This window comes from Haliotis asinina, chromosome 7 (genome assembly GCF_037392515.1).
Source record: "Haliotis asinina isolate JCU_RB_2024 chromosome 7, JCU_Hal_asi_v2, whole genome shotgun sequence".
NCBI lineage: Eukaryota > Metazoa > Mollusca > Gastropoda > Lepetellida > Haliotidae > Haliotis > Haliotis asinina.
The window spans coordinates 48,499,819-48,525,932 of NC_090286.1; the positions used below are offsets into that span (position 1 = coordinate 48,499,819).

Here is a 26,114-nt window from a genome sequence, read left to right on the forward strand (position 1 = left end):
GATTTGATATTTTCTTTGCAGACATGCATCAACAGATTCCTTGATTGTTTTTAGGTTATGTTATGAGTGATGTAGTATTTCAGTCTCCGCAGACCCTCAGTATCACGTTAACAGTATCTTACATGGCAAGTGTGCTTGACATACTTTTCAACAAGGTGCTTATTGTATTCCTTTCAATTGGGGAACATGTGTTTCAGTGAACTGTTTCAAAGGAATTGGTTTAAGTAAAGAGGATTGATTACAAATAACCAGAATCAATCAGTCGAAATACAAATTATGTTTTTCTTTGAAAGAGGTATTTAGACTAAGTTAACTAAGATATAAAGTTAACTAGGATATAAAGTTAACTAAGATATAAAGTTAACTAAGATATAAAGCATAATATGACCTTATTGTCCTAAATCTGTCGTATTCTCCCTTCTGTTTATAATCTATTCAGTATAATTGTTTGGATGACCTCATCTGTCAGCAGTTTGGCTGTAGTAATATGCAGTTGATCATTTTGGGTTTTTCTTACATACAAAGTGAATTCTTTCATAGTTCAAATATTGAACTCGACAGGTCATACTATGGTAGCCTTATGGTCAAAGTGTTACCTCATCAAGCCAAATTCCTGTGTTTGATTCTCTAAGCAGGTACAATGTGTGAATCCCATTTCTCATTACATTTGTCATATTTTGTTAACTTCTTTACCTTGCTGACGTCCAAAAGAATAGGATGATGTCAGAAATGTATGTGTTCCATTAATTTATAAAACAGGATGTTATCACAGTTATTTACCAGCAGAGGAGCTGAGATGTTTGTACCTGTTGTTAACTATGTAGAGATCCAGCCAAGAAGAAGTAGAAGATTGTTCAAGGTAGCAGTAGAAGGATGGTATGTCTATCAGCAATAACAGTACTTCCCAATTCCCAACCAGTGGAAACAACAGTTGACGCACTCATTACTTCTTTAGGAGGGGTAGCCTAGTAGTTTAAGTATTAGCTCGTCACACCAAAGACCTGGGTTCAATTCCCCTCATGGGCACAATGTGTGAAGCCCATTTCTGGGGTCCTCCTCTGTGATATTGCAGTAAATTGAGACTAAACTCACTCACTCATTACTTCTTTGGATGATTTACTATGTTTATTTTAAGTATTCTGCTTCTGTAAATCTATAGTGTATTTTTATATAGCAGGTTTCTGTTCTATTGAGAAAGTTCATTGAAGCACATTGTGCCTCAGGCAAAGTCTCAGGTTGATCTTTTTTGCATTAGCTAGATGAGGTTCCACTCCATCGTAGACCTATCTCCACATCTTCCATCAGGTCCTCTCTCCAACCTGACCTGTCACATTTGATCGCGCTTAGTTCATGTCACACTTAATTAACCTTAACCTTAATCTCAATCTGAATTCATATCCCTTCACCTCACCTCACCTCACCTCACCTCACCTCACCTCACCTCACCTCACCTCACCTCCGATTCATTTCTATTCCCACATGGATGTCCATTTCCATCAAATAAGGCTTGTTCACCTGAAACTCACCTCCTCACTCACTCAACCATCGACACATGTCCACTCCTCAACCAACTCACTCCACTTGTTGTGTGTACATGTTTGTAAATTGTTGAAAATCCCCTTGATTTTATCAACATGAAATACTTTAAAACATACCGTATTTATTATTAAATACTCACATCATTACATACAGACAATTTATCTGATATTGAATACATTTGACCAATGTGAAGGCAATTTACTCCCATCATTTTGCTCATTTCCCTTTAGGTTAATTTTAAGTCATGTGTTGTCACCTAGTTTTATACACCTGAAAATGTCTGTTTTATGTACCTGAGTATGACGAGGATTGTGTTTTTGATGCATGGAACAAGGCCAATAACTGTTGTAGGAGCAACATCATGCACACCATCCCATGTTAAATCCTAAGTGCACCCATGGTCTGCAGTTGAGTCTGTTGATCATGGATTGGAATCCCAGCTGCATCAATGGTCTGTGCAAGTACTGGGTTCAAATCCTGATGAATCCATGGTCTATTCCTGGTTTCACTGCTCCTGGATTCCTAGCCCATATTCACTCCAGTTTTATCTACAGTCAGTGGGTTTGGCTGAAGTGATGTTTGTTAACTGGCAGCATCAGCATGTTTCCTTCCCCGTTAAGCTTAGATGCCATTGTCACAGATTTTCAGCACCAGTGCCCATGAAACCCACACAGAAAAATGTATGTTGTCTAGTTCCATGTCAGTGTCACTTTGGTGATATGTTGTGTATGGTATGTTCAAAATACCAAGTTATCTTTCATTGCAGTTCATGTCTTCTTTCATGAACAGAACTTGATGATGAGGGTGATACTTTTTGCAAGAAAATAATTTCATTTGTCACATATATGCACTGTCAATCCATTATACATAGACCATTACATGAATCACTCATTTTATTCAAGTTGAAAATTACTCCAGAAAATTTAACTTTTTCACAACTTTTCATATATTTATATTGAACTTATATTATTTACCACTGCAGGTACATATCACGTTGTGTTTCATGTATTTTTTCACATTTTTAAATTCACAGTTGAATATTTGTATTTCTTTATGATGACATATGTATGAGTTCACTTGTTTGAGAGATCGTTGGCTGTTCTTGTTTGTGCGTGGTTGTGTTCAGTATGTGTTCTGCGGGTGCTATTTGAATGTCTCAGTAGCTGTTAGGATCATAAACAAAGGGAATTATTATCAGTATTATCTTTTGTAACAATAGCTTTAGACAACTTGTACAATAATTAACTTGAAGGAACTGAGACATTTTATGTGATCATTTCTCAAACAGAAACCAAACCACAAGAAAATATCAATTGCACAATACTCATTGAAATGTCTCAGATGAAATCTGATATTTTGGTCACTGAATCACATGGGTTACTCGGTCTTGCAACTTCCTTTCAAGTCGCTGCTGGAATTTTGACAGAAAACGTGGTTATTGCGTCAGTACAGTAGAAAGTGAAATAGATTAGCATCCCTGATTATCAAGAGCATTAAATCTCCATTAGGCCAAGCCAGTTTTATTGCTTGTTTTACGTATTACTGTCTTCAGAAAACCCAAAGGCAGGAGGGAAAACAAATTAACATAAAATCACCAATATAAGTAATTTGCTGTCTAAATACCTCAAAGTATTTTACTTTTGGCAATTTATGAAGTGTGTACCAGGCGAAAACAGATTTTTTTGGGTGAATTTACAATTTTGGCGAGTTGACATTTTTGGCAATAAAATAAAAGCATTAGGTTTCTTTTTTTTTTTTGAATGGGGAAAATTCACTTTTAGTTTTTTTCTCATTCTTTTAAATGATATGGCTGGCAAATCTGTAAAACAAGATATGACATTGGTCTGGCCTTATGTTATGATAATGTCCCTTCATTTACATACGTTTGTTTTGAGTCTCGTTTAAATGCCAGATGACTTAAAAGTAATGTCTTGACTAATATGACTTCATCACAACATCTCAAACACAACCAGAATGTCCTTCATTTCACTGCATGACTTAATTAATACTCATGAATACATAGTTTCAGCTTAATGTTCATCTATACCAATCTGAACACGATGTATTTGGAATTACACTATCTCAGTAAGTTACATTTTTGTTCTTTTGTTTGGTTGAGCTCCATACAGGATTTCAAGCCACATTCTCAGTCAGGCACGTGATGACCAGCAGTGACTTTGTGAATGTGGATTAGCAGATTAAGTGAATGAGAGTGTAGTTTCTAATCCTGGATAAGTGAATGAGAGTGTAGTTTCTAATCCTGGATGGGGCTCAACCCAACAAAAGTAGTAGAATCTACTTTGCTGAGGTAGAACCACCAGTATAGAGGTTATGTAATTGAGGATATTGCAGACAGATGTTACTTCAGGACCTGATTGCATGGCAGACGTGTCCTTCAGTGTTGTTTTTGTGTTGCCCCTCCAGTGAGAGAGCATGCATCCCCATTTTGTGTTCCAGTATTTGTTGTTGTTGTGATGGTCACGATGAGCTTGTTTGAGTTTTGTTTTAGAATCAGTGTGTCTGGTTACAAATTTTTAACAGCAATATGATTTGTAAAATCACCCATTCAGATTTGTTAGGATTATTACTTTTGGGTGTATGTATGACATGTAGAACATTTATTATGAATTTGAAATGAATTTTTCACATACTGCATGAGTTTATTTACTTTCTTCAAGTTATTTCTTGCAAGTCCATGGGGTTTTTTTGTACCAGGCTTGATCTTTTAGGCAGTTGCCTTGCAGATTTGCAGATTTTATATAATAACTTATTAACTTCATGTTTAATCATGAACTTTGAAATTGTTGCAGATCAGAATAATTATTCCACTTTGATGTCATTCTCATATGATATGACAACTGAATTTCTATTAAGTGTATATATTTTTTTCCTGGTATACAAAATTGATCTGGCTTGTCAGTTAATTATCCTATTCTGAGTCCTGATCCATATAGCGGTTGTGACATTATGACCTTTCTTAACTCTACAGTTTGTCGTATGGTTATAAATGTTGTAGAGCTACAATAGTTTTATGGATCATGTCCCTGATATTTCTCAGAAGTCATTCCCACAAAGTCCTCTTATATATACTGACATTGTTGAAGAATGGCCTTGAAATGTGAAATAGCAGTTCGACTACTAAATTTTTGCAGTGCTTTTACAAATATCTTGAACACTGACCATGGCTATTTGTGCCATGGCATTTAAACTCATTCAGCACATTTACAGAGGTTTTGACCATTGACTTTGGTGATCTGGTATGTTTGGCTATCTGGTATTTAAACTCATACAGTTCTTTGTGAGTATGGTGAATGTGAAGATCGTTGTTGCCTGTTAAACACAGGAGAGTGTGTGAGGTGAATCCAAGTGTTAAGTGTACGTGTCTGAAAGCAGAGAGAATCTGTATGCTAGATATACATATAGTATGGAAGTCATTGACGTAGTCTGTGTTGTTGTCCAAAAAGTCTAGAAATCCACTCATTTCCCTTAAAATCCATGTCTTTATGTTCTATCAGTGAGAGTAAAATGATTAATGCATCATGAAGCTTTATTTACTTGTTGAAAGAAATAAGACTTTATTTATATTCTGAATGTGTGTTTCATTGTTGAAGTCCTAAACTTGTTGCCATGTGACATACATGCTACTCTTTTTCATATCCCCTCTAGTTCAGGTCCATATTCACCTAATATGGAGAAGTAGTGGACTAGCTTTTATTTTTCAAATCATGTAAAACTTCCTAGATTAAACAATGATCTCACTTCAATCTTGTGTTTTTGATAAGATTGCTAATTATACTGCCTCTGTGAACTGATGGATGGAGTATCTGCCTGCAAGACAGATACATTAAGACATTAAGAGTTGGCTGGTTTCACGCTGTACTCAGCAATATTTCATCTATAAATCCAATCTGAATGAGACATGAATCTCAATATCATGAGCATCAATCTACGCAATTAGGATATGATATGTGTCAACCAAGTCAGTCAACCTGACCACCTGGTCCCGTTGGTCACCACTTAAGCAGCCTTCACACGCCAAACTAAACTTAGACCATACATGTTGTTAAACTTGTGTTTGATAGTGAACATTCCAACAACTCACCAACAACAATTTCAGAGTTGTCAAACTGTTGTCAAGAAACAGGATTGGCCTTTACTCCCAACTTTTCCATCAAACTTATGGTTTTGTCATCTTGAGTTTGACATGTAAATTGTTGTCATACTCATGTTGTTCCGATTCAGAAAGTACCAAGTATATTCAATGAAAGTGTCAAGTGACCACACTGATAGACATGGCCCTCAAATGACACAAAGGTGTTTGATGTGTGAAGGCAAAAAAAACAACTTTTAAAATTTTAAGGTGTGTTGTCAAACTTCAGTTTGCCATTTGAAGGCCTCTTTACGACAAACAAGGTTAATGTAGTACGGTAGTTTCACAATACCCGGTAGTACTTTTTATTTCAAGGTGTACTGACTAAACTTCCAGCAGTATGACAACATAAATTATGGAATAAAAACTTACAACATGTTGTACTTGTTTATTGCACTCTGAAGCACTCATAGATACATACTTAATCAACACAAAGTATCAGAATAAACCATCAGTATTGAAAAGATTTGTTGCATGCCATAAACTGTAATATTGGTGTAGGACAATCTTAAGGGATACACATTCTTGGGTGTAAGAAAGGCACCACCAGTGTTAGATCCTGCATGCCGCGGTATACATGTGCTACTCAAAACAAGTTAAAGAGAATCCAGATTGGAAGGCCATGAGTTGCAATACCCACAAGCAATGACTGATAAAGTAGTCATATAAAGAAGGTTATTTTGAGTAGTATATGTTAAGTGCCCAGATGATATATACACTTGGTTTCCATGACATAAATATATCACTCGCTGCTTACATTAAATACTCTCTAATCAGATGTTCTTGATCAAGGCTGTGCCACGTTCTGCCCACTTCCTTCTGTCAGACTCTGTACGAAAGGATTACATGTACTCAGAGAACAACCATCAAGATACAAGGAGATGCAGATCATCTCTCCTGGGGGAAAGGTGCCTTTTCCTTTGGAAAGGCAACTGCTGCACTCATTCCAGAGTGATAGATTTTTAATTCTTATTCTTCATTATCGATGCTGTTTCAATCAATTACAGACACATTAGGAAAGAAGAGTTAAATGCATTTTAACAGTTTTTTCTGAAACCAGCCAATTCACACTATCTGATGTCACTAATGGATGTCATGAATGACTGTTGTTCACAATGAAGGCAACAGATGTCAGGGTGCTTCAGTTCAACAGTCAACATTAAGAATCACCAGCGTATCTATGTATTGATATGTGAATATACTTGGTCCACAGTACACTGTTTCAGTAGATTGGTCCAAGACATTGGCCATAGAACTGCAGACATGTTGACTCAGAATGGAATCACATAGAATAGTGTTTATTATCTGTATCAATTCATGTTTCACAGTTTATCACAGTAACCATGGTACAATCGAAAAAATATTTGGAAGGAAGTAAAAGTGTGGCATACATGATACACAAACACCTTCATACAGTAGGAACATCAATATTGAACATGAACATGGCTCGGGCACACAAAACTTCAACATGAAGCAGATCTAATCAGTGGCCCTTTTCTATCTTGTGTTGTTTTTATTTGTTGTTCTGCACTACACTCAGCTATATGATAGTGAATCAGTGATATACATTACGACCATCGGACCATACAAGTGAGAAACAATGCATTGCATATGCCAACAAGTCAGACAGCCATTTCTGCATATATGTAACAACCTCTTTGTCTATCAGTGTCAGGGATGGAAACGCTGAACATGAAAGTGAAAGTGAAAGTGTTTATTTTACCTGCTTCAGTTCTGCAGATTCTATGAAAGAAATAAAAATGATCAAGGTTTTAGTAATCAAATATCACTGTAGATGCACCATGAATGATCATTACACCTGTGTGAAATCAACCTGGATCCTGGATAAACAACCACTTTTCAACAGTCACATTTTAAAAAGAATGAGACATGAAAGATATTGTGTGTCTGAGCATTTGTTTTATACCGCTATGAAGTCATATATTATTTCTACATAGCCTTAGAAATGCTTTCTTCGTACTCCTCAGTTTGTAGCTAGTCCTTGAAGACAAAAGTGTTTACAATGTACAGGATTTGTCTTCAGAACAAAGTAATTGTCTTGAGCAAGCAAATAACATGACTTTCAATGGATGCAATAATGTAGCTGCTCTGCAACAAATCATAAAAATCTGGAGAAAATATAAGAATACAGGTAAATGACAGGTACGAGGCCTTGACCTTCAGAACCAGCATCAAGAGCACTAAATAAAATGCAGCACATTTATCAGGCAAACACACATGTCCCTCTTCACAAATGGCTTAAAGGAAGTCATCAAGCGGTACACAAAGGCTGGAAGAAGTAGAGTACCATGTGACCTAAAGGTCACAGGTCACAGAGTTGGGATATGTGTGGTAAAAATGACGTTTAATTAATAATCACTGATTATGTCGTTTTTTATACTCATGCTTTTAACAAGTGCTTGGTGTCTCCCTTTTTAACCTAGTTGTGTACCTGAAGTCATATCACAAGATTCTGTTATTCTCTGTATAGTGTAATCATGAGTTCCGGAGCTTTAAGACTGGTGAGCTCTGTGCCACTGGAGTGGTGTCTGTGAAGGTGGTGGAGTTGTTTGTAGGGGTGGAGGCATTGGTGTCCTGAGTTGTGGGAGTCCAGTTGTTATGTGAAGATCTCTTTGGAGTTCCATCTCTTGAGAGGGAAGATCGTTTCTTTGGGGTAGTGTCTTTCACTAAAGATGATCTTCGCCTGGTCTTCTTCAGGATATGTTGACCAAACTGTAAATCAAAGTATTTTTTTTTCAGATTTTCTTTGGTAATCTTTTAAAAAAAAAAAAAAAAAAGCGACAGAAAACAGACAAAGGATGAAATCAAAGTGCACACTGCAATACAATGCTAGTCATGTCATGTATATACCATTGTTAGGAGGCTGTGTCAAATGTTGTGCTACAATGTTTCAACTGTTATTCATTGTAGATGTAGATTCATTAAGGGGCAGTGGTGTGTTGTAGGCTTGTACTAGACACAATGACTTGGAAAGTGCTACAAGACTCTTATTCCACAAACCCTTGCCTTGGAGACTCATCACAAGCCACCAGCTCAACTACGGTTGCTGAGTAGTGAATAGTGCCATAATTGCTGTTATTGCTACAATCACTGCTTTGTACGTAAGTGCCTCTGAATTTGTATTGCCATAGTGATATCATTGTGTTAATATGTATTGACTAGTGAACTGTGTTATTTTAGAAAAGAATTGTTAAGGACATCACTTAACTTTGTTGGTTTCACACCTCGTTCTTTTACAGACTGATTCCCAGTTAACTACTTAGTTTGGTGACATCTTTATTCATCTGACAGTACTTCATATATGCTCCTTATCTGAAGTAAGAACTTATTCTTCTTTAACATACCGGCAGTCTTGGGCTCATGTCTGGAGAGCTGAAATCAGGGTTGTTCTCCTTGTCGAGTTCTGGGCTGTACAGCTTGCGGTGAGCAAACTTCTTTTTCAGGGCTTGAGCTATGATAGATGCGGGGTCAAGTGAGTCTGAGGTGGGCTTCCCTCGTACTGGTGTACCTCCTGGAGATCTGGTCAGCACACAGACATGTACACATTATTCCCTGACTGATTGCTGGGAGTCAAAACATTTTTCAAAACAACTTGTTAACAAGATACCACTTAAAGAATAAGAAACAGGGAAATAATCACATAGTGCCTCTCCAAATGCATGATATATGTAAAACTTAAGCAGTAATCATGTAATTCTTACAACTCAAGCATTCTTCAAATCTCATACACTTACTACTTGTTGTTATGCAGCAGATGCATTTTATCACACTCAGCACCCTGGTAAATGATGAAGTCTGGACCATCGATAACAGTGCCCATAGATTTAGAAACAACATACAGCCAGCGTACAATATGTTTGTGGATTTGTTTTCAATGTGGGTTTGTGCTTGATTTTACTTGTATCCTAGTGTGACAGATATATGTGAGGGGTGTGCCCCAAGTGAGACTGAAGACTAACAGCTTCAGACCACAAGGGTCTAAATTACAGAACCAGGACTGGGCGCATTAACTCAATAAGGTATGCGAAACAATGTCTGCTTAATCTTAATCCAACCTACAATTAATAACTGCAATCATAATATACATACAGCCAATATAAAGCAGTGTTGCATCTAGGATTGGCTGTTTTTGAGCCTTTCAACTACTGCACCAAACACCTATATTCATGTGCACATGCTATTGTGCACATACTATAGTGTACACAAAAGAGCTTAGAAGTGTAATTATACTGATATTTAATTATTTTTAGAGAAATTTAATTAAATTTAGGTGGCATGATCAAGGCAGGCCTTACCAGTACCAACAGGTTTGTAACTAATGTTAAATGATAATTTCTAAAGTTCATAGTCATGGTGTTTTCATATTTCGAAAGTTTGTAGGTCATGATCCCAGTGAAATCGTCAAAATCCGACCAATGCAACATCTTAAGCCATTCACTTCAGAACCTACGAATATTTTCCAGTTTTAAGTTTTTTTGTGGGTCCACCTTTATCCATCTTTGATATCTCCAGGGTATTCGTTCCGATAGATACCTGGATGCATCTACGACTCAGTCTGATAATTTTATAACTTCCCTTTGCTGGCTCTGCATTTCCACAGCAGCCAATCAGTTAAGCTGCTGTTACTGCCGAACTTGCTGGGGTCAACTAGGGTAGTGGTTGCTGCTGCGAAGGTTTGTTTGCAGTGCGACGCAAATTTGGAAGAAATCATTCAGACAAATTGTCGGGTCCGAAATGTAAAAAAAAATATAAGCAAGAACTCCTTCTACCTCTTTCCAAGTTCGTCTGCATGAATTGTGCTGCCAAGTTTAATCGGTCAGATAATTTAAAAAGCGAAAGTGAGTTGTGACTGATACACTCAACTTCCCAGTGTAGGCATCAGATAAATAGTTAAAGTTGGTCAAGGGAGGTAATAAATTCATCAGGCATGGTCATAGATGCATCCAGGGTATAGTGGAGATATCAGAACCTACTCTGGAGATATCCAGGGTGACCTCAATTGTCAGTCGATGCTCACGTAACACAAGAACCATCATAAAGTGAAGTTCATTCATTTCTGTATCAGCATCGCACTTGTCCTGAACTTCGCTTTGACGACTTCCAGAGAAATTTATTATTCTACCGACTTTCCTTGATGCTGCCATTGTGATAATCAAACTTATTAAACAGTACACTATCTTCAAGTTAAAATATCTCACTGTGAAATGAGTGTAATTTGTAGATGAAACAGTAAGCATAACACCATGTGACCAGAATCAAGGTGAGGGAGATCACTGCCGTGAAATTCAGATGTTGGTATTTGCATCTAATCTCACCAATTATTTATAGCAGCAGTTCTGAACGTCTACAAACCATTCCAACTGATAAATGATGTTACTGCTATTTTGTGATTCAGGAAATTGCATCAAAGAATATTCTTAGACTGGAATGACAGGTGATAGCTGTATATAAGTAATTGTGAGTGAAGATTTTCAATTCTGCATAGTTTCTGATGCATTAATTTGTAAATTTACATATGAAAACATAGCATGCGCCATATACAAGAACAAAAGCTCTAGATGCAAATAAACACTGATAACGTCTTCCTAAGTTAACTGTTATTGTACAATGGAGCAGATATTTTCTAAATCCTAGATTATCAGCAATCTCAGTATAACAGCTGTGAATTAGTTGGACTGAAATGAGTTTAAACACCCTGTTTTAAGATGAATGCACTTTTAATATATAGCAATATGAATACATGTGTGTTTGTCCCTACTTGTACCTCTCTGTTGATTTTACAGACCACTGACATACCACCCCTTCTTTCATACATTTAATGCCAAGCTGAAATTAAAGTAAAAATGACACTATATGAAAAATGTACCTTGAAACAGATTTACCTTTTGATAGACTTTAGTTTGACTGTCCCCAGCCCTTTGAGGATCTGAGACATGTCGGGCACTCCATCTGTCGGAGTGCAGTTGGTGGGGCGATTGGAATCATCAGCCATCTGTAGACCTGACTTTTGCTGAAATAGAGGACATACATTTAGCTGACCAGGAGAGTCCAGATTCAGTCTTACTTACTTATCTCAGAATTCCTACACAAATAATCTTAATCTACTATCTGTCTATCATCTTGTATGAGTCTAGTCAATAGTCATCATGATGTCGAGTTTATTCTGTAAACAGTCCAACAGCGACCGTAGCTAAATTAAAGCTGATGAAATGCAAAATTATTAAGTGATTTTTCTGTTACAAATACTGCACCTGTTTGAGCAAAGCTGCCAGAGACATCCCACTTGCTTTAGGCTTTATACCAGGCACACCTGTGGAGGATGGTGGAGGGGGTGGTGGTGGTGGTGGCGGTGGGGGAGGGGGTGGGGGACAGGAAGGGGGTAGTGGAGGAGCAGGAGGAGGAGGGGGACACACTGCTGGGACAGAGATGCTGGCACCATCAGGATCAACTGAAACAAATATACAAACATCAATTGTACTGAAAATATTCACCATATTTTAAGCAAATGCATGTGTTTTAAAATATTCACTTACATGGTTAAATGATTAAAGAAGAGGTGAAACAAGGTTAAGTGTCTCATTCAAGATGGTTTCAATTTGATACATATACTTGAACATGAAAGAAAGAGCTGAAGCCCTTTGTCACTAAAAAAACATACATGTTCATTGAGTAATGTTATACTCTTGCAATTCCTAACATCAACTATTCTGAATATGGAGAGAAAAACATTATGGAAAACACTCTTACCCCTTATAGATTTATTTGTCTCCTGGGTGAGTACAAGCAGTGCTATTTGTTTGCGTAGTGCTGCCAGCTCCTCCTCCATGGCTGTTAGCTTCAACACTGTGCTGGCGTCCTCCGTCATGTTTGACAACATTGACAACGACTGATTCAGAGGAGTAGATGTCATCGCCTTCCGCTGTATCAAGAATGTGGCATCGTCGGTAGCATTTATGACATCACATTCGTCATCACTGCCCTTCCTCTCCACCCTGTAGCATCAGATAAGTCATGTACATTCAGTTTATACCAGGTGTCAAATAATTGGTTCTTGAGTGGACCAGACACTAAGAGCACAGGGAATTCCCAAATGTGTAATCCTACTCCTGGGGCCCCTTTCACAAAACTCTCGTAAGCCTAAGATCTCGTAACTTTTCTCGTAGCATTTGTACCTCCTATACCATAACATAGGAAGTAGGAATGCTACGAGAAAAATTATGAGACCTTAGGCTTACGAGAGTTTTGTGAAAGGGGCCCCTGGGTCTTTCAATTTCTATTGTAGTTTTAGCGCTGTAATATTTCTTTGACAGATGTAAAGTCTTGAAACAGATATGACTGGTTCTCCCTGTCCTGTCTAGGCAAGTTTTATTGTTTAACACCACACTCAGCAATATTCCAGCTACATAATGGCAGTAAATAAATGAATTTTGTTCAGGCAATCCATTGATCAATAATTGAATTGAATCAATAATACGTGGTCCAGGGGAATGATGACATGTAAGGAATTATGTGCTAAAGACTGACCATCCAATCAGCTGGGGTAACCTGTCAAGACCAGCACACTTAGATGAGTATCTATTGTAACCAGAACTCCAACATTGACTGTTGGGATCAGTGATGTACCGATAGTGTATGCAGTTCTCTCCCCAGTCCTCCTCCACCCACTGAAGATCCTCAGAGGAAGTGGTGGAGAAACAAGTGTTAATACTCTCTGTGCTGCCATGGCGATAAACCAGCTGACTTGGGCCAAGCAGATGACTCTGGAAAGAAAGAGAAAATCAAGACTCTTAGACAACACAGAAGATAACCTAATACAAATGTAAATAAAAAGAACTGGGCCCACTTGCACAGAGCAATCTTAGTTACAATCAATCTTAGGCCTCTACAATCAACTTTACAATCACCATACAACTGCCCTAATCCACTTGCACAAAGACAATCTTAAGACAGCACAGATCTAAAATCACGATCTTAACTAAGATCGAACTCTTCAACGTTGGAGGTAGAAATTTCTTAAACTCAACTCCTGTCTACAGTTGTCTGCAAGTGCGCATCCTGCAGAAATAAAACGTGGAACTGCTTACTGCACACAACTGACATACCTTCCTTAATCGCACCTTGCTGAATTTTCATGGAAACAAAACAAATGTTAATTGCTTTACGCTCTTTTGCTGTTAATTATTTTTTCTTTTTGTTAAAAGTCTTTTTTACGTAAATGTCATGCCTCAGCAAGTGTATTTTCCTGTTTGAAGAATACTTGTATTATATTCAAAATCCACAGATCAAAACTCGTCTCTCGTCAGAAAGAGACATAATTTTGTATGTCATCAAAGTGTAGATTATTGTAATGATAAAGCATGACAAAGTTATTGACACGACTATGGCTGAAATGAAATATATGTGGAGATCTGCGCTGTCACAATGTAACATACATTGTATTTGGGCATGGCAGATTTTACAGCAATGGCATAATACGCAAAGGGAAAACCCTCCCATCTTGCGTAAAAACTGAGATTAGCTTCCCTTGAGTTATTGAAAAGGTCATGGCCACTGCTAATCTCATGGAGAAACCTTTCGTTACTATCCTTTCCTTGATTATCAAAAAGGTATGGTGTTCATATTTTTTCCAACACTGAATCGGGTGAGAAATGTACTTTATGATATCACCTCGATAATGATTTTGTTCACTACCACAAATAACGATATTTCTGACAATAAATCGATGTTGTATTCTCTGTGTTGTTGAACTGCTAAGGCTAATCATACAGTTTTATGCAATATAAAAGCAATCCCCAAACGTAATTCTAATTATTTGCATGAAACTGACACCAGCTTGTACGCCATTTTGCCACTGACTACAATGATCTTAGCTCCTTACAACTGGTTCCGACCAATTGTAAGTTTTGATGGTAACTTACAATAATCTTTGCCTACAATCACTTTGTGCAAATGGATGGCGATTGTAGCCGAAGCCTAAGATCGCAATCTTAAGGATTTACAATAATTGTAACGGTAAGATTGTTTTGTACAAGTGGCCCCTGAGCATTAACACCATGAAAGCTGACATTCTGAGTAATTTTACAGTAATGTATTAATGTTTATTCAAACATAGCAAAGTTACCATTCAAGATAGCATTATAGTATTAAAGAAAGAAATTGAAGAAATACAATGATTGTATCGACCCTTTGTCAGCAATACATGCAAGAATCTGACATACACAGTTCTACAAATATAGTTGTACCTGCAATCTTATTCTTCTGGCAGGTTTGCGGGGTAGGATGGATGCAATGAGACGAACCAGGCTCCATCTCCTCACGCCTCTTTCCCTATTACGTCGCTGTCAGGTAGACAATACATTTCAGTTTGGTAAGAGTTCTCCCATCCCACATGATACTTATAAATTTACATATACTAAAATAACTAACAAAATCTAACACAACAATTACTACAGAACTCACAAAAATAACTAAAAGCACCAAAATTGGTTACAAATATATAGGGTAGAACCACTTTGCGTTACTGTGAGTGAGTGAGTTTAGTTTTACGGTGCACTCAGCAATATTCCAGCTATACAGCAGCGGTCTGTAAACATGGTAAATAATAGAGTCTGGACCAGACAATCCAGTGATCAACAACATGAGCATCTATCTGCGCAAGCCTGACCATTTGATCCCGTTAGTCGCCTCTTACAACAAACATAGTTGCCTTTTATGGCAAGCATGGGTTGTTGAAGGCCAGTTCTGCTCTGTGACCTTTAAGGGTCTGCAGAAGAAAGAACATGGTGGAACGGAAGGAACCCTTTCCATCAATTCTTAATGAGGTGGAACAACAGACTCCACCTTCATGATTCAAGCTTCATCAAGACAGTATCAACAAATCACCACTCCAGCTGCAAGACTGAAATTGGATGTCAGGTTCCTGTTCAAACTGAGTTAATGCTTTGCTAGATGGTACATTCTGCAATAAACCATGAATTAGAATTTACATAACTTACATCACCCAACAGAAACAAAATGAGTTTGTAACATGTCATGTCCACCAAATTTACATGTTTTTGGTTATAATATATATTTCAGTGCTAATTTAAGCAAAGTTAAAGCTTTGAAAACTGGACCAGAATTATTAAATGTACATCGTCAATGAATACCATTTTTGGAGTTTTACTTTTTGCATGTTTACATGCTTCAGTAGTTTTAGGTTGGTCCACTGGCATGAACAGTTGTTCTAACACGTCTGCCATGGACTGGTAATCCATCTATCTAGAGAGTACACATGGTATATTAGTACATACCATGGTAACTAACCAATGTCAGCTTCCTAATAATATATGGCACAGAAAGCTGGCCTTCAACATGCCTGACAACCACAGAAACATGAAATTATATTTGTCTTCCAAGAAAGTGCAGGTCAGAGTATCTAAGTTTGTTAGCTGAAATGTTGTAATACTTACAATATTCCTCACCAGCTCATCAACATTTATCCCAAGATAGTCTAATAAAACCAGCAGAATGTTTTGCAAGTCTTCTATGACATCCATGAGTCTTCTATGAGTCTTGCATTATATACCAATAATCAGCAACATTTGTATATTTTCTGAAACATACCAATGGTTAATCATGTAATTTTAAATAGACATGTACATAATTGAAGTGTGTTAAGAAAAGGAGAAATATTAACACGGTTAACTCTAAACAGAGACATATCTCTGCTTTAAACATCTAATGTAACGTCATCAACGACAATGATCATCATTTTTAATTTTTGCTGACACAGTTGGTTTAGTTCAGAATAGTTCAGAATAGTTCAGCCACCTAAACGTCGTGTTCCTGCCAAGGTCGGTGTATGCCTTGGCAGGAACACGACGTTTAGCTAGCTGAACTAAGTTCATTAGCATTTATAACTTGTTAACCTAATTTATAACCTGTTAGCTGAGAGCCGCGATGCGGTCCTACACAGTCAAGTCTTGACTCAATGACTGTATAGAACCGCATCGCGGCTCTCGGCTAGAACCTGAAAACATTTATTTTGTCTATAAATCCGTTGAAAGACTTTTTTCTGCGTCACTTGATTGATGTGTATTTGAGTGCACGAACTATCATTAGATAAGGTATTAGGTTAAGGTGTAAATCACCATGCATATCAATGACATGATGATGATGCGATGCCGATGGATTGGTGAACTTGGCATTCAGTCTTCAAAGCGGGTGGTTATTTTCGTTGAATCTATCGAAACTGCAAAAGGTGTTGCTGTGCCGAATGATATCAACTGCGACAATTGCAGGAATACACCAGCTATCTATTTCAGACATATTTGCATTAAAATGGTTTTTACATTTTATATTTGCCTTGCACTAGCTTGATCTTTCAAACGTACCTCCATTCGTAGTGTGGATCCAATCGTTTATCACTTCCGGCTGCACTAGTTCAAATGTTGCCTTGGAAAATGAAACGAAAAACTAGCATTTACGCTCATTTTGAAAAGTATCTTGCTGGTGATATAGACATTTATACTTGTTTAAAGGACTGGTTTAGACTGTACCTATCAATTTATATGCAAAATTTGCTTTCTCTAAATGTACATTTTGCGGAGAAGTATCAGACGAAATGTCGTTGTTCGAGATGACTCTCCAAACTTTGACAAAAATACGAGCAAACAAAACTATCCAACCAGCATGCATTGCTAATGAAAATTATCCAATCAAACAGCAGTTTACCGAAGAGGCAAATTCAACCTCCGTGTGCTTGTGTTTATGTCCTTTCCACAGGCAATTTTAATTTTTGTGGTAAGATGTGCCGTGTATATTTGATTAATATGTATTCATTAATTACACTTACGCTTATGATCAACAAATATATCTTTGGTGTAGAGGATAAGAAAATCGGGGTTCATTTACCCCTAACATTGCCCAACGTCATTATCTAGGATACAATCAGATTATGAAACATTACCATTGCCTATTACGTACTTGATAAACACAGCAAGAATAAACAGTCAGTAGTCTCTTTGTGTGAACAAGTTGTTACAATCGAAATGTCCGAAAGGTTAAGAGTTACTCCCGTTCCCCCCACCCTATGTGATATTAATAAATGAATATATACTGAAATTATAAACAAAAGCCAACACAACAATCACTTACGAACATTAAAAGTTAACAAAAAAGCCAAACATTTAATGAGCGAGATATAGGGTTAAACCTCATTGTGTTACCTCTGTTAATCTGCAGAAGAAAATTATGGGGGAATAGAAGGAATTCTTTCCCATGAACTAATAATGGGATATGTTTTGCAGCCAGGTATCGTGTCAGACAACTTTCAAGATGGTTACAACTGATGCTATCAGTGCCATGAAGGCACTGGCCGCAGATCCAACGAAAAGAGCAGCATTAGCAAAGGTTTGTGTAACTAGACCTACCTACAAGTCATTAGCTTCATATTGTAAGAATGAAAAGTTCACACAGTTCAGTTCTGAAATTTCAGCTGAAAATTTCAACAAACTGTTTTATGTAATTCAGAATTACCTGTGTAAAGTTGCACATAACCACTGATATCTACAATAGTGCTTATAACAGAAATGCATAAACATAAATAAATAGCCATTCTTAGTTCATATGGCAACATGATGTAATATATTGTTTCATCAAGCCTAATTGACTGAACTATTTTATGAATATAGCTGTGGAACTAGTTCACAGTACATCTTTAAAACTAATTTAACTACAAATCATTTCCTTAATGAGTTTCACTTACATATATGGCCTTCTGTGTTATAGGATGCTACGTGTATTGGAGGACTTGTAGTAGTACTCTCAAATTCAGACACGAAAGTTGTAAAATTAGCTCTTGAGGTACGTATAGGAATTATCTACTATCATATGCATATGCTTACATATTTTGATACAGAAATGCTTTTCACCCAGTATCCTCAGAATTTGACCAAAGGACATTTAAATCAATGTATAAGCCAATTCTCACATCTTCTTGAGCAGGAATCACTTTGTCAAGATATAGTGTTTATATATTTAAGTTATTTTAATTTGTACAGATTATCATAATACTGTCTTATAATCATCATAATTACAAGCTGTATTTTGTTACACAAATTCTTTGCTGAATCAACTCTGTTGATCTAATTTCTCTGGTTTTTACTGATTTCATTAAATTAACAAGACTGCTTATGGTATGTTGATCATCGATGGAGATGATGTTGTAGACGTTGCTGCTGCTTGTGGAGAGTGGGGAAAATGTGGCACCACTGAAAGACTTCATGGGTATGCTGGACCAACTGGAGGCACTAATGAACAGGTCATTTTTGAAACATTGTGCATTTTTACACAAAAAGTTGTCTCCACACTAACACTGAAAGTAGAACGGTAAAAATAGATTTTCTTATGTCAGAAATTTGCAGACAAGTGAACTGTCAAACTTATTTGTCAGGACAGTGTGTATTTTCAGTTCTTGATATTACATCTTGTTGGTTTGACTGCAGTCGATTTTGAATTTTCCATTTCAAATCTGCCCATTTGGAACTGAAAGTAAGATATCCTCCTTACAATAATTTCCATTATTTCCATCCATGTTATTTCCCCAATTATTCTTCTAGTTTTTAAATCCTGCCCATTCTTATTTTCCAAATGATAATGTTCTATGTATGTACAGGAGCGATGGAGAGCCTGAGTTGAGGGAACTAACAGAAAAGCTGTACCTCATCCTGACCGAGGTGGAACAACAGACTCCACTCCGAGACACCAGCAACATTCACTCATCAAGGTGGGAAAAGGAGGGTTACTTGTGGATCTCTGGCTCTAATTCACTTTGAACTTATATAATGAAAGCCTTTATAAATGCATTTGTGTTTGTTGTGCTGGACCCCTATTCCTCAAAGCGATCATAGTGCTATGACAATTTTAAGTCTAAGTTTGAGGAACAGGGCCCTGGATTTTATAAAAGTTTTACAAAAAATTTGTTATGCGATACAGAGGATGTAGGGATAAAAGGCTGTTATTCTGGCCCATTTTGAGTTTGAGTCCTCAAGCATTCATCTCACATGAACTTGTGCTCATGCATCACGTACACCCAGGTTATTTAAAAGTACAAGGAATTGTGAAACTCAGTCACTTTGAGAAAATGCCATGCTTGACACTGAAAGGAATCAGGCTATCAGTATGTCCACCCAAGGTGCTTCAGATGTAATGATTGCTAGGCACTTTCATGCACATTCATCCACTGTTGCTTGACTCAGACAATGTATTCGGAACCAGCTGCTTTGTCAAAGAGAATATATCGGTTTCTTTGTGTGTTTGGGACAGTTTTTAATCTAGTGGTTGTTGCCTTATCTCATCATAGTAAGGGTTATGTGTGATTCTTCATGTGAGTACAACATATGATGCCTGTTTCTGGTAACCCTTGGCGATATTACTGGAATGTTGCTCTGGGCCTCCTTCCATGAAACACTAAGGTGGTCGTAAGTCACTGAGGTAGTCATAGTGTTAAAGAATGGGAGTTAAAGGTCACATGCAACCAAACAATTAAACATTATTAATACACATTTATCACTTATTCATGAGATATAAAATGCATTGCTGATTAAGAAAAAACAAATAAACAAAATTATAAGTGTATAATCGCAAATCAAAAGTGCAATATTTTGCACTTGTGTTTACCTCCCTCAAACTGAAGCAGCCTCAATACCAAACCCAGCCAGAGCCGGTGGGTGTGCACTCAAGTGTAACGAAACCTTTTCACTGGCCACTGGGTCATGTGCCGATATGTTTAGTTGGCTCTTTGTTCATGGCCTGTAAGCCCAATAGATGTTAGTTTCAAATTGCATATGGTTAGTGATTGAAGTTGTGCATTGCATATTGTCTTAAGCATTCTAGGTGTCGATAAACTAGACATTGTGTTTTCTCAGATTATCACAATCAACATTTTATTTATTTATTTATTTTAATGTAACGAGAATATTATTTACTTGTTTGTGTATACAACTACTGCTCACGACCTCATACTCTGGGCAGGGATATTGTTTCAAGCTCCTCAAACATATTCACTACGCATGCCTTATGAGCGCAATGCAGTGAAACCACATTTTCCCCCAGTGCTGGGGGAAAATTAGTTAATCATTTGAACTCCAATTTCACAGGCGTTTTTCATTGCATTTCTTTGTCAGCTTCATAGGTTGAATTGGCATTTTTGATGACTTGTTTCGGTAAGTGCATACCGAAAGGTATCAGAATCTGCAAAGTTGTGTTTCACCTTGCATGTGACCTTTAAGGTTGACCATAGTAAAGGTAGTAAAGGTTGCTTCATGAAAGGAGCCCTTGGGAGGTTAAATCTGCCTACAACTGTCTCATTGCAATGCTTACTACAAAATACCATGAAAGTTCACCATTTGTTGCTACTCCTAATGATGTAAAGACGTCATAGTTACTGTATTTGTAGAAGAAACAGCAGCAGCTGCAGCAAGAAGAGCAACAAGAGTCTCAGCTACCACAGCCACAAACACAAGTCCGTCATCCTACAACTCAGAGGCATCACAGACAGGGTCAGTATTCCCCATTGTACTAATGTACTGTCTGCCTCATGACTGCATAAGTAAACACAGTATCAGAAAGTAAATCTAAATTGAATGGTTGTTTGATGGCTTTTGTAGCAAACAAGTAAAATCATGTATATAAATCTGTTGCCATGTTTACTAGCTTGTACAATGATAACGAATAATGACACCCACTGAAAATTCACTGAGTTTATTTTTATGCAGCTCTCAGCAGTATTTTAGCTCTGTGGTGGCGGTCTGTAAATAACTGAGTCAGGGCCAGACAATCCAATGATCAACAGCATGAGCACCAATCTCCATACCTGGGATACAATGACGTTTTAACCAAGTCAGCAAGCTTGACCACCCAACGTATTGAAAAGCCTGAAACTGTTTGTATTCTCTCAGGTTTCCATCAGCACAACAAACTGACTGGAGCATGTGGCTTGTCTGTCTGTATTCTCCGATGATGACTAACTGCTCCTCATGTCACAGATATCTATATTTCTTACTTTACTGTAATACTTCTGTTTGTTCTGGATTTGTACTTGTAAATTGTTGGTTCTACAATGGTTTTGTGTCTCCACTTGTTGCCAGAGTGACAGGGAGCTGTGTATGAAGCTGTTGCTGCAGGTGAAGGGGGTCATCAGCATCACCTTCGACATGAACAAGAAGAGAAGCATATTGCGGGTCAAGAATGACGTCAAACCTGAGGTTAGTTACACTGTGGTGGAGAATATCAGTTGGAGAATGTAGATGACATGTACATAGAAGGAATATGGGGAAATTGCTTTCAAGCTTGCTTGAAGCTTCCATCCAAACTGACAAACTTCAGTTAATCTGCACATTACTGTTGTGAATGTTGTTTTGAGATTTGAAACTAACGGAGTAAGTCAAACAAATCTCTAGTGTCGTGATGAAGTGTCATTTCTGTTAGAAGGTGTTTTGCAAATGTTTGGGAATACAACACAGCAGTATTTGTGAATTTATCATGAAAGTAAGCTGGTAGCAAGAGACATATCAGTTATTGGTGTGAGACTAAATACCTCAGCTAGGGGAATCATATTTGGTATCACAAGTCTTCATTGTAAACATAGAGGTGTGTGGTGTTCTACTCCGTTTGTGGATATGCCCCATAGGGTGCTGTAGATGGGGGTTGTGATAATATTGAGAGCCCTGCATACACCCTTATACTGTGAAGAACTTATGTTAGGAATGTCTTGGATTGAATCCTGTCTATGCCATGATCCTGGGTCTGTCATGGCGAATGTTCATGAGCTGTTTCCTCCATGATGACTCAGATGTCATGGGTGTTTGTTGTTCAGTGTCACACAGCCTTCTTAAATGTCTTGAATGTTTCAGAGTCTGGTGCAGGCTGTAGCCAGGTCGCAGACCATGGCAGCCCAGCAGGTGGTCCGGGATGACAGTGGAGAGGAGGTGAGGTGGCCATTTGTTGGTCATATAGTGCTGCTTCTGCAGGAATGTGTGGGTACAATGTGTACAATAGTTTAGTGGATAGGCAGTTCAAATAGGACAGAAGATACGTACTACATACATGGCGCAGAAGTGTAAAACAGATACCCTGCTAACATCATGTAACTGGGCCAGTACTGGCCCAGTGACGTCAGAGCATCAGGCCCATTTAAGGCATTCCGGAACTGGGCCTGTACTATTCTGCACACTGGCGTTGAACTGGCCCAGTACACAGCTGTATCGATTGCCTAAGTGGCCCTTTACAGTTTGATCAGCACTGACCTGGTTATAAGTTTAATACTGTTTCTACAGTTTAAAACAAGCTGATACCAAACAAAAATAATCTGAAGGAGAAAAACAAAACACAAGTATATCCATATGAGTTTAATTCCTCCTGAATTGAACTTAGGTTTTTGAATTAGATATGCAAACAGGTCTTGCATGATCTAAAAACATGGCATATATGATGAATGAATGAATGTTTAAAATTTTTAAAATGCTCTCTTGTCTCAGCCAAAATTATACTGCTTGTTATTATTCAAAATTTTGCTCAACACCTGTACCTTTTGGCCACCTCTAGAGCAGACGACATGGTCCGGAGATAATCTCCCACAATTCCCCAGACAGGAAGTGCATTGCCTGTACTGGGCCAGTACAGCATTGTGGTGTTGTTTTAACGGTAACCATCCATACGTGGCCCGGTACAGTTTTGCCTGAAACGGGCCACTAAGGGGAAATAAGCACTGGTCCAATACTGGCTCTATGCTGGCGTACGTTATGCCAGTACCAACAGCACAGGCCAGAACGATGCCAGCACTGGCCCAGTAATGTGATGTTAGCTGGGTAGTTTAAGGAATGGTTATGTGACATGTTGTGCTTGGAAATTTGAAAGATAAATCTACAGAATCTACATTCTTTATATAAAATGGAGGATGAACTACCGTTTTTATGTCTAAAATATTAAAATTATTGCCTCACTATTTTTTTCATGTCCATCTACCCATATTCCTGCAATTGGAGGAGTTGTATACATTTGTAACTGTTTATAGAATGTGATAAAAGTTCTTCTTAATTCAGCTTTTCCTGTCATTCCGATCCCTGACGGAAGATGCTGAGAAAGAAAACTCTGACATGCCCAGTTACCTTGCTGACGATGCAGACAGTCCCGTGATAGATGACAAAGCCATCTCTCGTACCAAACGTGAAGAGAAGAAAGGGGGCGGTTGGCTGAGTTCTGCAGCAAACTTTCTCACTAACTCATTCTACTGGTGATGATGTATTTTAAAGTTGTATAAATGGGGAGTGGATGATGCTATGTGGATATCTCAGCCTAATGGTTCTTTTAATAAGGACAGTACATGAGCAAAAGACGAACATGCCTGACAAGATAATTCTTGTATTGATGTAGAATTGCCATTTCACTAGTAAGCAGTAACTAGACAACAGCCAGGCTTGCAGTTTGTATGTGTGGGAGTCTAGGTCATTCTTGAAGGCAATCTGACATTCCTGACTTCTGCTGCATCATGTCCACACTTGACGTCTGCTGCATTCTGTGTACTTTTGATGTCTGATGCACCCTGTGTATAGTTGTCTGCTGCATCCTGTGTGTCATCACTACTGAAAATGTGTTGCGCAGTTACTTTATTAACAGTTTTCTGCTTTGTGAACCATAAGGACTTCTATTCATTTGTAAATTGGTATCCCTCACAATATAGCCAAGAAAGCAATATTTATGGAAAACCAGGGCTCACTTTACTGGTCTTGACTTTGTTGGAGATGTGTTTAACCACAGACCAACATTGTACTTGATGTAAAGACCAGGATAACAACTATGGCTGTCGACTTGTGTGTCTTCAAGAGTGAACTTAAACATGTTGGTTTTACACTTTTTACTGTTTTTAGGATTGTCTGTAGAGAGAATGAGATGAATGTGCTATTCAATTAAAACTTGGCCATGGTATGTGCTGTTGCATTCTCTTCCCACAGTGGTTACTTTTCATATCTTCCTAAAGTAGGAAGACATGACAAGTAATCTCTGTGTAAAGAGAATGGTGCAGTTGGTACTGACTTAGTTCTGAAACATGCCAATTGTGAAATTTTCATGTGCCTTTGAGGAGCAATACTCTTCAGATCCAATATCTGTTGCTTGATTTCAAAGCCTTGATTTTATGGAGAATTGTGAAGTGACGCCCCTGACAAACACGTTTAATGTATTGCTGGGCATCCTGGCAGCAGTTTTATCCTTTCCCACCACAACAGAACTGTGCATACATTTTACCATGACTCACATGCATCACACTTACACACTATATGGGCACAGGACCCACTTAACCGGCAAGGCATTGATATATGTACTGATAACACAACTGTACAGAAGAATATTAAACTATATTATGCATTTTAGTTGTTATGTTTTCATTTTCAGCAAATGTAAATTAGGCTCTTCTGTAATGTCATACCTTTGAAGATCTGGGTTAGAACTGGTCTTCAGTAACCCATACTTGCATTTGGAGGGTATAACAGGTTCTGGTGGTCAGACTCCCTGACTTGGTTGACAGGTCATTGGTTCCCAGTTACGTAGATCAATGCTCATGCTGTTGATCACCGGATTGTCTGGTCCAGACTTGACTACTTGACCGCTGCCACACAGCTGTAATATTGCTGAGTGCAGCATGAAACAAAAGCTACTTGCTCAGTCACTGACTCACTCACTCACTCCCTCTGAAAAGAATCTGTGTTATATCTTTGAGCAGGGGTCATTGATAACAAAAATTGTTGACAAGATTTTCTGGTGTACATTTGATTGGTGTGAGCTGTTAAAGGTTCCTATTGTGACTTCTACCAGAATACCAAACTTGCCTTTGCATGTGTTTATGATTTCATGAGTCATATGAATCGGTACTGTTGGATGATGATTGATAAAGGCTTGGAATATAGCTGAAATTGGTCTACATTTAACAGAGATTTCTTAAGACAGTGGAAGTTGTTTTCACTGCTGGTTTGTATCACTTTAACTGAATGCATTGTCTTTGCCTGCCATAATGCTCTCTTTCTGTCTCTGTCTGTCTGTCTGTCTCTCTCTCTCTCTAATTATCTATCTATCTATCTATCTATCTATGTACAATGCTATGTCGCAAAGAGGCGACTAAAATGGTGTGGTCAGATTCGCTGACTTGGTTGACACATGATGGTTCCCTACATTGATGCTCATGCTGTTGACCACTCGATTATTTATAGACCGCCATCTATAACTGGAATATTGCTCTGTGCGGCGTAGAATTAAACTAACGGGATCGGGGGGGGGGGGGGGGGGGGGGGGGGGGTTTGTCAGGCTCGCTGACTTGGTTGACAGATGTCATTGGTTCCCAATTGTGCAGATCGATGCTCATGTTGTTGAT

At 38.0% G+C, this 26,114-nt stretch overlaps 2 protein-coding genes across 3 annotated transcripts; one reads left to right on the forward strand and one right to left on the reverse strand.

The window, feature by feature from the left end:
• Positions 1–6,061: 6,061 nt before the first annotated feature.
• LOC137292220 (mitochondrial fission regulator 2-like) lies at positions 6,062–17,380 on the reverse strand. Of its 2 annotated transcripts, none has more exons than XM_067823796.1 (9): positions 17,086–17,380; positions 16,162–16,304; positions 14,953–15,048; positions 13,334–13,470; positions 12,458–12,702; positions 11,962–12,158; positions 11,593–11,720; positions 9,055–9,229; positions 6,062–8,422 (listed from the first exon to the last, which is right to left on the reverse strand). In XM_067823796.1, the coding sequence occupies exons 2-9, from the start codon at positions 16,246–16,248 to the stop codon at positions 8,186–8,188; spliced, it is 1,302 nt and encodes a 433-aa protein (XP_067679897.1). In that variant the 5' UTR covers positions 16,249–16,304; positions 17,086–17,380; the 3' UTR covers positions 6,062–8,185. The 2 variants fall into 2 exon arrangements, with proteins under 2 accessions (XP_067679897.1, XP_067679898.1); XM_067823797.1 differs by having other exon boundaries at positions 6,063–8,422; positions 16,174–16,304; positions 17,086–17,115.
• Positions 17,177–25,114, forward strand: LOC137292225 (armadillo repeat-containing protein 1-like). The gene is made up of 9 exons (XM_067823803.1): positions 17,177–17,494; positions 18,001–18,103; positions 18,482–18,556; positions 18,922–19,013; positions 19,368–19,478; positions 21,150–21,252; positions 21,841–21,957; positions 22,606–22,680; positions 23,794–25,114. The coding sequence occupies exons 2-9, from the start codon at positions 18,029–18,031 to the stop codon at positions 23,986–23,988; spliced, it is 843 nt and encodes a 280-aa protein (XP_067679904.1). The 5' UTR covers positions 17,177–17,494; positions 18,001–18,028; the 3' UTR covers positions 23,989–25,114.
• The last annotated feature ends 1,000 nt before the right edge of the window (positions 25,115–26,114 follow it).